General features: G+C 32.5%; 1 protein-coding gene across 1 annotated transcript; it reads right to left on the bottom strand.

The window, feature by feature from the left end:
• Positions 1-16,240: 16,240 nt before the first annotated feature.
• LOC146529556 (uncharacterized) lies at positions 16,241-16,694 on the bottom strand. The gene has a single exon (XM_085201992.1). The coding sequence runs from the start codon at positions 16,649-16,651 to the stop codon at positions 16,343-16,345; it is 309 nt and encodes a 102-aa protein (XP_085058118.1). The 5' UTR covers positions 16,652-16,694; the 3' UTR covers positions 16,241-16,342.
• Between the last annotated feature and the right edge of the window lie 2,955 nt (positions 16,695-19,649).

Below are 19,649 nucleotides of genomic sequence, written 5' to 3'. Positions count from 1 at the left end.
AATCTGGCTTTAGACTTTGATATTAATGTTGTAAATGTATCAACAAATATTACGCAGTTTTTTTTTCACTTAAATCATTAATGTTTGTGTGCTTTGCTTTTAAATTATATAGAAATTTTAATTAAATTGGAATAATTATTAAGTACTTATATTTGATATATTTTTGACGTTATAAAACAGAAGCTGCCATTTTGAATCTGTTGTAATTAGTAGTGTTCGTATATAGTATTCGTATATTACCATATTGATTTCTATTCTATATCGATTTAATTTTAAATATATGACGCTTCATGCTTTTTCTCGCATAGCACGATGGAACATAGTGTTAAGTCACTCCGTTTCCCACTTTTCGCTGTGCCACGACGGCGTTGGTACAGTCAAGTAATTCTTATTACATCTCTTCTCCAACCGAGGACTAGAGGTCCCGAGATGGAATTTAATTTACTAGAAATGTATGTGATATTGAGTTAAATTATAAAACAATTTTTTTTAAAGAATTATTTAAAACTTTAACTAACTTTCGTTAATCAAAAAATTTAAGTATATTTTTATTAATTGTCCACGAGGACATGGACAAAAACATATACCTAACTAAGTTTACGAACTTCCTATACTCTACATTAGTAGAAGAAATATTATTTTACCTTCACGCTGTCTTCCGTATATATAGTAGAGTAGAGGGTACCCGAAACACTCCATTTACCACGTTTCACCGAGTTTTCGAGACTTTATAATTTTAAAGATGACAACGCCGAGCTTTGGTGATAGAACGAGAAAACGATAATAAATAATTCATTCCCCCTAAATCCGAATGGAACTCAAAACCGTCGCGATTACAGTCCTACACTGTGCCACTGCGTAATGAAGCCTTAACCCGAAGAAATATAGTGAAAATACATTATTTTATATAAAATTTGTAAACTGTCACAGCATATAATGTGACAGCTCCAGCTATTGTTGTAGTCTCAGGTGCGTAGAGGTAGTATTTGTGTTACCATAAATATGTTTATACCGACTCAGTAGGTAAGGTAGAGCACCAGGAAATAAGAAAAGAAATGAAAAGCGAAAAGATTCCTTTTTTTGAGTGAAAAGCGAAAAAACGAAAAAACAAATGAAAAGCGAAAGTGTTTAGTTTTTATTTTGTGGAAAAAGATCGTATTTTATAATTTTTGAATGTTTGTTTTTAGTTTTAGGGAAACATTAACCTTTCTCTCGTAACTAACTTGCCTCGTAACCAGAGGGAAATAACAATATTAAATATTTCATTACCACGAGTAGGAATCGAACGAACTACCGTCGCGCTTACAGCAGCACTGCTTGTGGTACCCTGCGCCATGCCATTCAATTTATTTTAAGGCTTTATTTTTGTTTCTTATTCAATATTTGGTTATAAAATTCATATAAAATATTAATAAATAATCATAAATTTTTTTATTATGCTATTATTTATGCTCTAAACTTATCATATTTTTCAGAATAATAGTATGTAAAATTTTGTATAAAAATATTTATCCTGATCATAGATGTGAACCTACTACCATCGTGTCTACAATTTCTTGTCAAAAATAGCAACACGAAAATATTTAAATTATTTATTATGTTAATATAGAACATGGTTACTAGGTCCGTTGTATACGGACCAAATATGGAAATTGTGGTATATTCGTCTTCTCAGTTTCCCTCTGCCTATCCTGCTATATACAGGATACAGCGTGTAGCTGTTATTTTTAAATACAAAAAAAGTTGCAATATAATATTACAGCAGAGTTGTTTCAGAAACAAGCGCTAGGTTTTTGTGAATTGTGACGCAAATATAGAGTAACTTTGAATGGGTTGTAAAGGTCATTCGCTCGATCTAAAAACTGATGGCCACGAAACAAGGACCTCGTTTATTTATTATTTTATATACATCTTATATCTATATTTATATTAAAAATCTACCGAATTTATTTGTTTGAACGCGAAAATCTCAGAAACTAATGGTTCAAATCGAAAAATTATGAAGTTTGTGGCATAATAGTCCATTTATCGAGAAAGACCGAACGAAATCTTTATATTCATTATATAAAGATTTCGGACGGTAGGAGCGCGTTGGGAGCGTCTAACTTGAAAAGTGATGGTTGTGGGTTCGATTTTCACTTCAGGGGTGACTATATTTAAATGATTTTAATTTTCCCGTTCTAGTTAGTCCGAAAGAGTCCGCTAGAGTTCCGCTTTTGTTCAAAAAAAGATCCTAAAGCTAAAATATAATAAATTAAAACTGTAGTTAAGTTATGAAACTAGGAACTCTGTATTGTAAATGTCAAAAATAAATTACAACAGCTAAGTAGGTAGCCCCCTCCCAGTTTTTATACTCATCTACGATAAAATAAATAAGAATAGCGTCATATGGTTATATTCATGTATTTAAAGTACTCGTATGTATAAAATTGAGGTGGTTATAGCGCAGTAGCACGTCTAAATGGAAACACAACTGTTGTGGGTTCGATTCCCATCTAGGAAAATTCCTCACTCCGATAACAAGATAAGTCGTGGCGATAAGTTCTGCCATTCAAGACATGCCTTGAAAATTTGGCGGTGCGTGGTCCCATGTCTACTCTGCTATATGCGGACATAGAATGATTATTGAATTTCATTGTTTGACATCAAATAACATTGATAGTTTATTATTATGTGGATTTTTATTATTTTCTCTTACAGTTGATGTGTTTTTTTTTATTTTATATTCACATTGACATTTACAACTATATTACTTATTATAGTAATTAATGTACAACAATTTTAACATTTGCCATTTTTGGCATATTTTAAATTATACTTTTATAACAATTTCCCGTTCTTATAGTTAGTTATAAATAATTATAAAATTATACAGACCGTTTTAAAAAACATAAACGAATAAATTATAATAAAAAAACAATGAACTTTTTTTCGGTACAAAATGAAAAGGCGCTTTAAAAATCGAATCAGGCCCGTCCTTGAGCAAGAGAAAAGGAGGCGTTCTTGCCGTCAACATATAAATCATATTTCTGGAGAATTTTTAAAAGTCCTATTGCTTTCGCGTATTTGCGATGTACTCCCCTAGGGGTGGGGGTGTGTACTTACCCCCGCGTTTCCTAGTTCTGCTTGAGGATACAGGGTGCCGTGTGATTTGTGGCCTTGGAATGGTTTGCTTAATGATTAAATTTCATATTTTTTATTTATATTAACTATCCGTTACACGTCAGTTTTAGATATAATTATCGTTTCCATACAGCCTATATAACGCTTAAGCAAAAAATATAAATAAAACGCACTTTTTTGTATTTATTTCTTGGCTTTAAATTCTGTATTTACTTAGAATTATCTCGTAGTGTTTAATTTCGTATAGTTTATGTGTATAAAATAATGTTATATAGATAATTTCACAATATAAGCCATTCAAATGTACTACACAAAAATTCATATAAGAAAAGAAATAAAAACAATAAAGCAACTAATCTCTTAAATCAACCACACATGCTTACATATAAAACATAATATTATCTCCTAAAATAAAACTAAGAACTGAATAATCAATAAGATATTATATTTCTTGTAAAAATTATATATATTTTGTTGATATAATAAAACACAATTAACTTATACCCGAAGCACGCTGTATAGCGGTAAGGCGCTGGAGGAGGGGCGCCCGCACGCGTCGCGTAGAGCTTACGAAAGTTTAAGATGAAGATGCCATTTATTTTTTTATACATTTATAAAGACAAAAAAATGTATTTTCATATTTTATAAAGTTATATTTAAAAATAACAATTTTTTAACAATTTTTTTGTATTATTTTTATAGTTATACGAAAGATAATCCTAATTATACACATGATTTTACAGGCTTCCTTGAGAACTTTAAGTGCATTTTCCATTTTGTAATTTTTTCCATTCATTGCATTTTCGTGCCAGTTCCATTTTTGTTAGTTGTCAAAAAGGCTTAGGAGTTGGGTCCTGGATGGCTGATATTTAGGTTCCAATTCTCCATTTATTTAGGGTTTTTATGAGAGAGAATTACATGACAAAACTATACTTACATTAAGATTCGAGTTCATAATTTTTAACAATAACGAAAATATATGAAGTCAGTACATATATCAAATTCTCTTTGTATATATAAGTCACATGAAGGTTTCCATAGTTTTATATGAACTTATCATATAGCACATACATAAATTAATTTAAAAAATAACCAAACCGGAAACATGTATTGATCTCAATCTTGTCGACAGCCTATACTTAGCACACATGTGGTGGGGCACTAGGAAGAAAGCCGAAGAAAAAATGAGGGAGAAGAAAAACTAGAGAGGGACGGAAAAGTGGGTGAAAAACGAAAAATTTCACCCTCCACCCCACAGCCACCACGACTCCCCACGCACACACGCGTGCGTTACCCGGCTCGCGGACTCTTGATACTTACAAATACTTTCCCTTTTTTTAGCTTAATGCTGTATCCCGGGAACATAGTGTTAAAACACTCCATTCTCCACGCTCTACCGAATTTTTAAGAAATTTTATGTTAAGTAACTCTCAACGACGTGCGACGCGCTTAATACTTACAAATACTTTCATTTGTTTAAAAATATGTATGTCAATGTCTGGAATTCAGGTGGAAAGAGGAGAACGGAGTGTCTTGTAACAAGGTTCTCTCCACCTATTCTGCTATATGGGAAAGAAAATTTTTGTCGTGTGGTCTTATCATAGAGTGATTTTCAGTGTATATGAACAATGGGATTAATATTCTGCTTATAAACGCATTGGTTCTTGGTTCGCTTTACACTTAGAAGAATTAATTATATTCATAGTACCTAGGTAAACAGACAAAACGCGGCGTTGAGTATCGCCGTTTAATATCAGGTGAAAATAGATAACGGATTGTCCAGGTGGCTATCCCATAGAGGTAGCAGGTGTATTATTTTTTCCTAATAGAAGACAGATATTGAAGACAAATATTTTTAATATATAGATATATTTTTTAATATTTTTAACATTTTTAATATGTTATTGCATATTTAGAGCAAGACTACTTGTATAACTATGCAAGATTTAAGCTATACAATGAAATATTTGTATATACTCGTACAATTTGAAATTTCATTGAATCTCTGTCGCACTTTTATTATATACAATGATATAAAAAAATATCTAACATTTATATTTTTAAATACGATAACTAGTTCATTGTCTACATATTAAATTAAAATAATAAGCGACGAATATACTTATAATTAGATTTACTTAGTACGATTTTTTCTGTTTACCTCAGGAAACAAATTAAAAAAAAACAGGTTTTTATGACCATAATTATTTATGCATATGACGTCATATCTTTATATTTAAATATATTTAAATAATATTCGGGCATACCACGACTTATAATAAACCTGTCATAAGTTAAAAAATCATGCTTAATAGTATTTTTTGTGGTATATATTTTTCGTTGGTTTTACTTGTAAGTTAGGTTTCTGACCTAGATTTTCATTGTTTTTATTATTGTTGTGTAAAAATTTTTTGTGTAAGGCAATAGTATTTAACAGCTACCCTTATTAAAATACATATTTTTTTCTAGAATCAACTGAATTTTAAATAAAAACATTGTATTTTAGGTATAACATTTATATTTATATATTTTTTTCTATGTGATATTTTGTTTTCTGCAAGTGAAAGTGTTCCTAGTGAAACATGAAAGTATCAAGAGGGCGCAATCCTCCAGGAGGCTATTGTAGCATGTTTTTATACCCAAAAATTTTAAGTCAGTAGGCGCTCGCACTCTGAGCGGCTTGAACGTTTTTATTATTAATATATATTTATATTTCGTTCCTTTACAAGTTTTCCATCGTTCATAATTTTAATATTTTTATACCGTTTTATACAAAAGTGTTTATAGATAGGCGTAATTACATTATACAACTTTCATTTGTCGGGTTGCGGAGTTTGACAGTTGGGATATAAAAAAAAATTCAAATTTGACGTTTGAGTAAAGATGGCCGACTGTGTGTCTGTCGGTGTGCTCGCCGGGTTCGTCGACCTACACTAGGATGCTAAACTTTCAAAATATTTGACGTTTACTCTACCCGTAAGTATAACTTTGATTATATACATACCTACATTTGTATACAATATTATAATTTTTATTTTTCAATTTGTCCTTCCATGTATACCTCCTTAACAGCAAAAGGGATTTAGTTCCAGTTTTTGAAGTTCAAGGCTAAGTGCCTTAAGTAAGCTGGTTGGTGAAGTAATAAAACAATAAATGAAACAGATTAAAAAAGCTGCGACCACAGATCTTAAAATAAACTTCCTGTAAAGACTCTTTTATAAATAGATAAGAAAAGGTCATCAATTGCGCGGTCACGTGATACATGCGAATGAACGAACAAACATAATTTTTAATTAGCTAACATAATATTCTGATGCCGCCGAATGTGAACTGGTTGTGTCCGCTATTATTTTTATCGTATCGTAAATTAGAGGCCGATAGTGGCCGATAGTGGTATTGATTTTTTTCCCTCATTCTGTTAAATTTCATTTATTTGGGGGTGCGACCGAGGCGGTGACGTGGGGCTATAACTTAGCTGACCGCCAGTCTCCGGATAGACTTATAAAATATTGTGTTTATTCCATAAACTTTGTATACAGATACTAACTTTTGGTCACCCATCTTCCGTATTCTTTCTATACTAATATTATAAGTTGAAGAGTTTGTTTAATTGAACAGGCTAATCTTAGGAACTACTGGTCCAAATTGCAATAACATTTCGTATAGTTGATTTATCAAGGAAGTCTACATGCTGTCGTAGCAATGTAAGCATTATAGCTGCGGTCAGGTACAGTGGGCTACAGGTACCTAGGGCACTTAAAACATATCACGAGGGTAAAAGCTAGTTTATGTGTAGAGAATCATATAATGAATCACTCCGCTCTCTTCCTGAATGTATGTACATATATATTGCTTTTGGGTTTGATTGATATAAAACATTTAATAATTTTATTTCTTCGCCCTGGCAACGAGGAGAAGTGTGGTGAGAAGAGTAGAGAGAGAGAAGTGAGTGCACTCAATAGTGCCTCGAACTGCCTCGAATGCCAGAACTCAGCGTAAAGTAAGCTTGTTCCCAAATATAAGATTCGTACCCACATTTATCTCTACAGTGGACTGTATCGTAGGGACTTCACTCTTAGCTTTACCATATACAATTATGTATAGTTTTAAAGTACAATCGCATTTTTAGTTTATTATAATTGTTATAAATTTGTATAATATGTTGAAATTTTTGTAGTTCACTAGTTAGTGTCAGTGACGTTGTCTGCTTCTTTTTTTAATAATTTCAATTTTCAAATCGTGTCATTTGCCTTAACAAAGGAATAGAAACGCGTTATTCTAGTATGTAAACTATATGTTTCAAAAATCTTATTCGATGGTTAGCCATTTTAAGCGATATCTAATCTTAATAATCTAAACTTTTACCGTTTCTAAGCAAAATTTTAAATTTTGTACTGCACTAGCTTTTGCCTGCGGCTTTGCTATTGTGGTCAAATGGAAATAACTATGAATATATATGATAATATATTATACCGAAACGATTAAAATTATAACCTTCATTGGTAGATGTACTATCCAATACAAATTATTTTTTCATTTAAAACTAATAGTTCCTGAGGTTAGCGCGTTCAACTAAAACTATAATTCCCAATCGAGAGGATTCCCAAGCGGGGAAATGAATCTCTGTACCTATACTTATATTATTTAAAACTTCATGACTAATTAAAAACCACCCTTAATTCTTAACACGCAATGCCTCCAGAGTTAGAGAGCGGAGTGTCTTATTATTAGGCTCCATCTGTCTACTCTGATACATGGATACAGCGTGATACTGAAAAAAAAAATGGGATACGACACCATAAAAGCTTCTATAGAATTTGCCTCAATTTATTAAGAAAAATTGTTTTTTTTATAAAATTTATAACGATTTCGCGCGTCAGTGATCACAGAACTGTGACGTCACTTGAATGTGTACACCAAATATAAATGTCAACAATGCCGCAGTTAGGACTAGTTAAGCTATTAAACATGATGGGTGAGGATTTTTATCTATTTTAAATTATTTAAACTGTTCTATTATACTATGGGTAGGAAAATATTTTTTAAAAATCGTATGAAAAATGTGAAAATCTCGAAAGCCGCCTCTTGGCCGCGTTTTCCAAGAGGCGTGGGTTTTTACATCTATTACTTCCGGGCCACACGCGCCTGTGGCGCCAACTGGTGAGCAGAAAAACGGTAGCCCTCAAGCCTACTCTTCACACCATTAGATATTTACACACACAAATCTGTGGTATGACATTAAAAGTCATAGTGAATTATATATAGTCTATGAAAAAAACAGTTTTTTTTCATAAAGAGCATAAGGCCTTGTGTGGCCATTAAAGTAAACGCGGCGTTGAGCACCGCCACTCAACCTGCAATATTCGCAAATTCAGCGAAAAGTGAGGGAACATGTCTTAATATTAAGTTCCCCCAGCTAACCCGGAAACGGCTATGCGGAAAAAAAGCGTGAATCCGTATAAATATTTTTTTAAGGAATCAAATAAAATAACTTTTGTATGACATATTGTCCTGTTGGCATGGCAACACTAACTCCATCTAGCCCCTACATGTTTTATATCAAAAGTAGGTTAATATGAAGCATTTTTTTTTGATATCGCGCTTCTCTCACATTTCGCTGGGTGGTAAAAAGTTAATGTCATAATATTTATTTTAGAGATATTAGTGGCCCAATGGGACTTTATGTGACTGTAAAATTGATGGTTGCAAATTCGATTCTCACTAAATGCAATGTCTCAAATTCGGGTACTCGGGGGGAGATGGAAACAGAGTGTGTTAACATGAGGTTTTCTCTGCCTACCCTGCTATATGCGGAATATAACGTGGAATTGAAATAAAATGATCTAATTTTTATAGTTTTTGGGCTAGATTTTATCAGATATTATTGGAAAATTGCATTACCTACTGGAAGGAAGGAAGAACATTATTTACCAAAAAATATCCTTTAAAATTATATTAATGTCAATAAAAAAATTTCTCCTTTTGAATTATTAAATATTTGGAATTATTAAGGTATTTCTTGTGCTTACAGTGATTGATATAGTTAAAAAAGTTATATAAGTTGATGTATTATTATAAACATAGTGATAAAATATTGTAAATTTGCGGTCACATCAATATGTTAGCACATCACGAATAATATGCTAATTGAGTAATCGTGAGGCCAGTCGTGGCGCAGGGGCACAAGCGTGTGACTGAACGCGACAGGTCGTGGGTTTGATTTCCACTCGAGGAAATGAAATATTTAATAATTTCAATTCTTCGCTCTGGTGTCGAGGCAAAACGCGGCGTTAAATTTCACCATTCAACATGCAATGAAATTAATTAATCCAGAATTAAAGGCTAATTATTAACAGAGTGTCTAAACACTAAGTTCCCTCTGCCTACCCTACTGTGTGTGGGTTGATGGACGCATTGATTGGACGCCATTAATTTGAGTTTAAATCTACAGTGAGTAGTGTACTGTAGTAAGAATACTTATGAAAAAAAAGTAAAAAGTAGAAAATAACATTTTAATTACTCTAAATATTAAAAGAGTTAAGGAAAAAATCATAGAGATTAAAAAAACGTACTTACCGTATGGGTTCCCCCATTGCCAAATAATGAAATGTGAGGATGTTACGAACAAAAACGATTACTCACACTATCGTTCAAGGTAAAAATGCGTAATCATGAATGAACTATTGAATACTTGTCTAGATTTAAATTTTAAATATATACCTAATTATAATATTAATGTGGTTTGTATCACGTATGTACGCAGTCGAGGCTTATTATTTTTTTTGTATTCTGGCTGAGCGATGATTGTGGATTCATATCTTAATAGAGGGAAGTATGAATTGTGAAATATAATATTTATATTAGGTACTTACACCAATTTAGTTACCTAAGGCTATATTTTTTTATTTCCTTTATTATTTTATTATTTTTTTTATTTCCCATCACATTTCATTATTTGTGTTCTTTTTTTTCCCCCAATGCAAATTTTATACAAATCATATTTGAAAATGAAATATTAAATATATCATTCCTCCAAACGGGAATCGAACCCATAACCGTCGTGTTTACACGCACTCTTGTGCTCCTGCGCCACGACTGCTTCAATTATATGTAGTTATTCATATTTTTTTATAATAATTAATAAATTAAGCACTTCAGGAATAAGTCAGCTTTAAATGTTTAACCTTGAAAAGGCGTTTTTAAAAGGCGGTTTTAATTATAATTAAACTTACACGCAAATGAAGGCAATTAGCTAATGATAACATGTAGGGAAAAACAGTTTGTATTAATAAATAAATGTATATTAAAAATTATATTGAATTTGGTTTTAAACTATATAATTTCTTGGATATAGGTAAAACCTTAGTGGAAATTAAAAAAGTGGAATAAAAAAAAATACAATAAGAACCTTATTGTATTAACGTGCGACTGTAAACGGGACGGCTAGAGGTTCAATACCCACTTGGGGAAATGAGACATTGAATATTTCAATGTCTTCGATGTCTCTGGTACGAGGTAAAGCGCGGCGTTCAGTTCCACCACTCAACATGCAATGCCTCAAGAATTCAGGGGAAAGTGGGAAAAGGAATTGTCTTGATGGGGACGAAGTCCTTAAATCCAATCCTGCCTACGCGGCAGAGGGCTGCTATGAGCGGGGTATACCGTAAACCTAAAAAATGAATAAATACAAATATCATAAAAGTCACGTGATTTACTTAGAGTCAAGTTAAATTTTTAATCTGTCTGTTTGCTCAATTCTTAGAAACTTTGGCAGGATGTGCGTACGTACATATGTATGTATCTTCATATTTATGTGTCTAAGTTATTTTTTTATATTTATTTATACTATTTAAAGAACTAACAATTTATGTCAAAGTCTAATATTTAAAAGTAGTTAAAAGTGACATTTAAAAGATTCTATAATAATCCTACTAATATTATAAATTTGCAAGTTTATGAGGAATTTAAAAAAAAATACAAATACATTTATCATGTTTAATAACAATTAAATGCAGTATAAGATAAATATATTTGTATATACTTTAGGCATTTTAATTTATTTGACCGACTGAGAATCGAACCCACAATTTTCACGTTTACAACCAGACACTATGCGTACGACGACTGCTTCAATCTAGTTTTAATCTATACTTCTGTACTAATACTAATATAATAAAGCCAAAGATTTTGCTTGGTTAAGCTAGCTAATCTCAGGAACTACTGGTTTGAATTGAAAATATTTTGTGGATAGTCTTTTAGGGACAGTCGAGTTATCGAGGAAGAATGTAGGCTATATTATATCACATTAAGAGTGTCGATGTTCACCAGTATGCCTATTGAATATGTATATTCTAATTAACTACATAGGAATTAGTAGGTTATAGTACGGTAGGGTAGTAAGGTATATACTTATACTTTTGCCGAAGATTTGCGCACGCGCAGGTTCAAAGCGTAATATTTAATTAATATATAGTAATAAGATCAAAATTTTACGATATAACGTTTAAACTATTCAAAAAGACCCAAGAATTTCCCTAAGTGTAAACAATAAGGAAAATAAGATGTTTTAAATGTGATATTATTACGAAATATGAGACCAGTTGTGATGCAGTGTTAACGTCTGGCTGTAAGCGCGATGGTTGTAGGTACGATTTCTGTATTAGGGATTCCATATTATTCTCATTTCCTTGCTCTATGTAAGAATATAACGCTCGGCGTTGAGTTACATCTCTCTACATACAATGTCTCGAAATTTGGGAACGGAGTGTCTTAACATTAGGTTTCCCTATCACATACAGAGTGTTCCAAAAAGAAATTGGTTATTATATATTTGGTTCGGAATGCAGTTTCAAAATGCAATGTCTTAAAAATATGAAAGTAATTAGAGAATATAAAGTAAATGTCTGTAATAATAAAATTGTAAATAAATTAAATGTCACCGAGGAGTAAGTGAGAGTTCTATCACTAGAATTTTATTATATTCTTATCACAAGGTTAAAATAATTAATTACTTAACGGTATTTGAACCTGTATACCAAAATACATATTTTTTACATAGCTGTAATGTACCGTCATTATATTAACAAGTGATAAATTACTTAATTTATTTGAGGAAACCGTAAAATTAAATTGAGAATACACAAAAGGTTTTTTCCAACGACATAAGGTATTTTTTTAAATTGCTATTTTTATACTTGAGAATTTGGAATTTGTGATAGACGATTTAGTAACGTTTTTGTCTATACGGGTAAACGATTTTTTTTTATGTTTCCTCATAATATCTTGTAGCTCGGGTTTGGCTCGAATATGGAATTTTTGAAAATTTTATATAATACTAGCGGACGCGTGCAGCTTCGCTTGCGTATTTAGGGGTGAACTCTAATAACCCATGAAACATGTGTTCAATGAAATATTTTTAAGAGTCTAAATTTCAAATTTTATAAAAATCGGTGGCGATTTAAAGATTTTTCCGTCCAAACTTTCAACCCCTTATTTGCACCCCTAGGGGGAGAATTCTAGAAAACGATGAAACACGTGTTCAATTAAAATCTAAATTTCAAATTTTATAAAAATCGGTGCTGATTTAATTTTTTTTCCATACAAACTTTGAACCCCTATTTCACCCCTTTAGGGTTAAAATTTTTCTAAATCCCTTCTTAGTGGATGTCCAGATTACGAAAGTAAACTTTTGTCCAAATTTAACGTTTCTACGCACAGCGGTTACGGCTGTGCGCGCGTCTTACCTCAGTCAGTGAGGACAAGTCCTTTTATATATATATATAGATATATTTTTTCTAAGGCCGTAGTGGAGCAGGAGTACAAGCGACCGCTGTGGGTTTGATTTCCACTCGGGGAATGAAATATTTAATAGTTTCATTTCCTCGCTCTGGTAACGAGGCAAAGCGCGGTATCGAGTTCTGCCACTCAACACGCAATGCTTAAGTTTTCGGCAGAAAATGGAGAACGAAAGGGTCTTAATGGGAACGAAGTGTCTAAACATACCTGTGTACTTATTGTTTTTATTAAGGTGTATGGTATACAGGTAGTCATAGTAGTTTACTAGTACGAAACATAAGTTGTGACAATTTCCTACGGACAATCGGCGTAACCCAAGGAGACCCCGTGTCTCTTATAATTGGAAAAAAATCGCGATCACAGTATTTAACTCTGATATAATTTTCCCCTTCTCCCTTAGTATAAAGATGGTAGTCATCAATTAGAATAAAACTGATTTATATGACTAAACAATGTTTATTAGAAATTACGTTGAGTTTCAAAACTATAAGTATATAATTATTATTAAAATCTTACTCGTATATACATATTTCTATAATAACAACAACAATAACAAACTATATATTTTGTACATTTTGCATTAGGTTATATCCCTCTACCAGTTATAAACAGAAAAATATTGATTTGAACCCTCATCCTTTAGATAACACTTTCAAGATTTAGATCTTAGTCAGTATGTATACACTTGTAATACCTAAGTAGAAAAACATTGTAAAGTACCTAATAAAAAAAATCTATGTATTTACTTTTTATACATGCGGCGTTAGGTTTCGCCACACAGCACGCAATGTCTTGAAAATTGGGCGGAAAATGGGGGACACTAGGTTCCCTCTGCCTACCTTATTATTTACGAGAAACAGTGTAAAGCTGTATTTTTTATTGTATTCTATATCATATTTTTCACGCAAAGGATTTCATTTCAGGCATTCTTTGTAGCTACTCAGCGGTAGACAGAGGGAACATAAATAACTACATATATAGTAAAAATCGTAGAAATTATTAATATAAATGAATATTATTTTATCAATTTTTATAGCCATGTTTAGCCATGTTTAGTTATATTGCATAAGGAAATTTCGGTATGGTTATTTTATCGCTTGCGCAAGCGCATACCGTCTTACGTCAATTATAAGGACAATATCCCACCTCATTAGAAGACCATCTGGATGGAATGATTGCGTAATGTTACGATTGGTTTTTATTATGGGAATGTGGTTTTTATTAATATTTTTTTATATCAGTTTCACGCTGTTTCCCGCACACAGTAGTGTAGGCAGAAGGAACCAAGCTTTAAGACACTCCATTCCCCAGTTTGTTGTGTGTTGAATGGCGTAACTCAACACTGCGCTTTGCCTCGACACCAGAGCGAAGAAATGAAAATATAAATTCAAATAAATATTTTATTTCATCGAGTGGGGATCGAACCCACAACCAGTCGCGTTTACAGTCACACTTTGTGCCACTGCGCCACGACTGGCTTCAATATACAATATTTTTTATATTTTTTTAATACAATGTTTAAATCTTGGAAATTAAGTTAATGAAATCTCGAAAATTTTGGAAAATGTCCCAAATCCCAAAGAAATGGGGGACTTTTTCCAAAATTTGGCAACGGAGTTCGGAACGGAATTTACAAGTTCGAACTTGTAACCATTTATACAAATTATTAATATATCATTATCATTAAGTACGTCATACTATTATTAATTAAAATTTATTAAACGTATATTACGCGGTATATTAATAAATAATAATTAGTTCTCTTGCTACTGATATGATATTACGTACGACTACAAGTGTATTTAAATTAATGATGCAATGACGAATCAACGATGGGTTAGTCCAATTCCAATAATATGGTTTTATAGCTTGTTTATTAGATTTTATTGTGAACGGTTCCTTTTAATATGTTTTTTTTATGCGATTCGAACCCGCGCCTCTATGAGGTTTAAGTTTTTTTTTTAAAGTTATTTTTTTAATTTTATTTTCTTTTTAAATATATTTTATTACATCCGTATAATTGTGATATAAGCAGAAACAACCCAGACAGAAATAACTGTTTTTTTCTCAATTTTTGTCTCATGGGGCTTATCAAGTTTTTCATCAGAGCATATAGCAGGGTAGGCGGGGGAATCTAGTCTTAGACACTTTGTTCCCTACGCGCCTCCCAATTTTTGAGACACTGAGTGGCAGAACTTAACGCCGCGACTCGTTTTGTTACCAGGGCGAAGAAATGTAAATAATCCATTCTCTCGTATGGAAATCGGGCCCACAATCGTCGCTTCTTTCGACTTCGCAGTTACATACCGCTACGATGATCTATAAATTATTATTTTTGTATTATGATTATTAAATTGATTTAAGTACTTCTAAATTAACATTCATAATTAATAATAGGTACACTTTGTGTAGTAATCTTTCTTTTTAACTTACGTTTAATTATAATTATTTAATAATAAAAATATAATTAACTTATATATAAACGTACATAACTATTTAGTTCTGCTTTGCGCTGTATCCCGCGTATAGCAGAGTGGGCAGAGGGAACCTAGTGTTAAGATACTCCGTTCCCCATGCACTACCCAATTCGACAAGACACTGCCTGTTGAGAGGTGGAATTATTCTTATAAATTATAGATTTTTTGTACCTTTACGCCGCATCCCGCACATAGCTGGGTAGGCAGTGGAAACCTAGTGTTAAGACACTCAATTCCTCATTAAACCACTTGCGTTCCCCACTTTCCGCCAAATTCCTGAGACTTATTTCTTCTTAGGCTTTTATGTTGGTTACACTTTGCAAGCAACATATAGCATTGATGAAAGAAAAATACTTATAACATTGTGCAATTTTAAAACGAGAGATCGAAGAGAAAGCTTAAAGCTCATAATATGTTAAAAAAATATTCAAATTATAGTAAATTAATTAAAATGAAAATACTTATAGTTGCAAGTGGAGATTTTAATTATAATTTAACATTAACATACATTAAAATATAGTGACATAATTATAGCGATTTAATGTCAATTAAAAAGTAAATAATGTCTCTGGCAGGAAGTATTGCTAGTAAGTGAATTTGTTTAAAATCACAGTACCTATTGGAATAGATAATTTATATTTATTTATTAGTGCGCAATTTAAATGGAAGTTTATATTATGAGTTCCTGATTTTTTTTTATTTCAAAAATTATATATGAAGGTCAAGTAAAAGAAGTCATATAAAAGTTGGTCAGTCAAAAACTTTTACGTTTTAAATAAATATATATACTTACAATATACATAGGATCATAGATCGAAGAAAAATTTAATTAAAACAACAAAATATATAATTTAAATTAATAATTTATTTATAATACTATTAAAGCTTCTCATGGCGTTTGAACACACACTTAACTTAAACTTAAACTATAAACTAATAAACAATCACTATACCATTTTGACACATCTAAACGCTAACCTATAATATCCAAGAGGACACTTATTTCTTCGCCACACAGTCGAAAATCCATTGTGTCTCTTCTTTCTGCTCTGAGTTTGGCACGGCACCAGAGGTGACAACTCTCCAGGTATAACAGGAAATTTGGACTCATTTTCCATCTTGCTTGGTAAATTCTCTAGGAATTTACGTAAGTCTTCTACATCTCGTTTAGTTTTCTCGTCACCGTTGGAACAGAGCGGATTGGCCGCTATAACGGCGAGTATTGACAGGATTACAACAGCTTTTACAAAGGCCATGTTGATGCGATCGTGATCAGCGGACGACAGTGTAGAGGTTCCCACCGTAGCGCCTTAAATACGACGCGTGAGTCACTGTGATTCACCCAACGCTAGTGGTCTAATATATTTTAATAATAACGAGTGTCGCTCTGACGTATTGTATTATGGTTTTGTTATCTGTTGTTTATTTTTTTTTTCATTTACCGCCTAAATGGACGTCAGTTGGACATTTTGTGATTAATTAAATAATTAACTAATTAGCATATGTTTGCTTGGTTATTAATTTTACGCTTATTTTGTAGATATTATATTAATACCAGTTATGGCCAGCAACTTTGTTGCGTGGAATTTAAGACGTAAAAACGGGAAATCTCCTTTTACCGTTCTGATAGGAATTTCCAGAACTCCTATCTTAATTTTTCCCTACACTTTCTAACCTATCTCCAATCTAACATTTCAACTTTCTAAGTCAAGAAGTACTGTCTGTGCGTAGTCGGTCATTCCCCAGTATCAGTAATATTGTAGTAGAAAAAATATTTCGTATGGCGAAACCCAAAAAAACTGGCATGCCGCTCTACCTAATCACACTGGAAAAACACGTCTAAATAAAAACACAAATACATCTCTTCCCATCTTCTCTTATAGTGCATAATAGCGAACAGCTCGCGGCTTCGCCCGCTTGAACTACACAATTATTTGTTTACTAATGTGAATTATTTTCATGCTCCAATATCATCATCATTTTAACTGCAATATCCACACATTGGAAACCAAAGTTTCAGCTATTTTTATAAAAATAATTATTTGATAGCAATTTTGTCGAACAAAATGCATTTGCACAGATTTACTCATATGTAATGTTTCTGGCAGAAATTTCGAAAAATCCTCCCTTACTCTACGCAATCTACCTACATGCAAAATTTCAATTTTATAAGTCTGGTAGTTCTGTCTGTACATTATCTACTAGTAACGGTTAATTTTGGTTTTATACACATAGGTATAAAGATTTTTAATTGTAGGTAAGTATATTTTTTTCGTATTTTCGCAAAATCAGTGTTTTGTTCTCTTACAATTTTCTAGCTAATTAGGATAATTATATTGTTTGGCGAAACCCAAAAAAGTATCGCGGCGCTATGTCTTATCACACCGGGAAAACACGTCCAATGTCCATATAAAACAAACAAGAATACTTTTTTCTATACGTTATATTTATAAAAAAGCCGTAAACGTTTTTTAAGCCTAGTGTTAAGACACTCTGTTCTCCAACTTTCACTCAACTTTCAAGACATTGTGTGTTGGGTGGCGCAACCCAACGCTGCGCTTTATCTTACCAGATTCACATAGGTATATATACATGCATATGTGTAATAATAATTAACGATTAGCGCCCCACCCAGTCTATAAAATTTAAATAAAGATAATTTAAAAAGTAGGCGGCCATAAAAGTGATAATGGCAAGTAAACAGCCTAGTTCGGATATTAGCCCCGTATGAATAAAGCAATAAAAATACAATTCTATTTATTATGGGAGGAAATTGGGCTTGGTCGGACTACGAAAATAAACGTTTTTTGGCGAATAATCATCATCTAGTGCTAGATTACTATTATCAAGACCTCTTGTAAGTGTTTAGGTATCTGGTATCTACATACCCTGTTCAATTGAGGTGGCAGTGATAATTTTAGTGATATCATGATTTTTTTTAGTTCCGTTACAAACGGAATCTTAAAAGAACTTAAAATATTTCTTAAATTCTTTCAAGCTGCTTATGTCGATGCTGTCCCAGCGGCAGTGTCTCCCGATAAGCGGCGAATGTGAGCTTGGTTTCCGCTCGGATATTTATTTTCAAAGCGCGGCGTTGAGTTCCGCCATTCAACACACAATGCTGGGCTAGGCTCCCTCTATCTAACCTGCTACGTGCTACCTGCTACCTGATACAGAGTGAAGCTAAAAAGAAAAAAAAAAAGAAAAAAAATCTTCGCTTTGTAACAAAATGGTAACAAAACATGGCGTTGAATTCCTCGAAATTTAGGCTGCGCTGGTAAAGGGGGTTTCTTGCTACTAGGTTGCGTTAGCCCACCTTCATGCTAAAAAATAGATATAAAGATAAGATATAAATTATTTATAATTGACAAACTCCTCGAATGAAATCGAGATCAAGAAAAGCTATACTAAAAATTCTGAAAACCATCCACTCGAATCACCAAAAATAGTCAACGTTGGACACCAAAACACCAAACCTACCAAACTAAATACATTTCCTTCCACTGAAAAGAGCTATATAGATGAAAAAAAATCCTACGAAATGCCCCCACAATAATTAGTTTAACAGTATTCACCCTGGCCCACCCCTTGCCCCCGGATTATATGCTACCCCCACTATTGAGAAAAATATACCGGAAAATTGCCTCAGCATTAAGAGTTTATACATATACGAGTATGTATGAAACAAGTGCATGTATTGTTTTATTCTATTACAATTTATTATGAGATAAGAAGAATGGCTTATTTTGCTGTTTTAGTTGTTATAGATATATGTTTTGTATTACAGATTTTCCAGTGTAATAGAAATGATATAAAAAAGAGAATGTAGTGGTACAATTGCACAGTGTCTGCCTGTAACCTCGACGATTGTGGGTTCAGTTGCCACTCGGGGGCTTGAATTGTTTTCGTTTTATACATTTATTGGGTAGAAAGTTTGGACTGGACTGTCTTAAGATAAGAAATTGCATCTTTTGTATAGTGCACATTATATTTATAACAATACCATAAGAAATAATTATAATGATATGTTGAAGGAGAACGCTACTCATTCTTCAATTTCACGCTTCCACGCGCATATAATACATTGCGTTCTCCATTCTCGTTCTCAGTGGTGAATCGTCGCGGTTACAGCGGAGAATTGAAAGAATTCGTACCATCGAGTGCGAATCGAACCTACAAACAACCCATTCCGCAACAATATAATTGATATACAAAATGAAATTTCAAAATTTCAGAACTAATAATAATATAGGG

This window comes from Heliconius melpomene, chromosome 18 (genome assembly GCF_056956725.1).
Source record: "Heliconius melpomene rosina isolate 202511_hmr_F chromosome 18, ASM5695672v1, whole genome shotgun sequence".
NCBI lineage: Eukaryota > Metazoa > Arthropoda > Insecta > Lepidoptera > Nymphalidae > Heliconius > Heliconius melpomene.
The sequence above is the reverse complement of the archived record's forward strand: the minus strand, read 5'-3'. Positions and strand labels throughout refer to the sequence as shown.

Bases quoted from the DNA above. Each gene is read 5' to 3' on its own strand.
- LOC146529556 (XM_085201992.1), bottom strand. From the start codon at position 16,651: ATGGCCTTTGTAAAAGCTGTTGTAATCCTGTCAATACTCGCCGTTATA.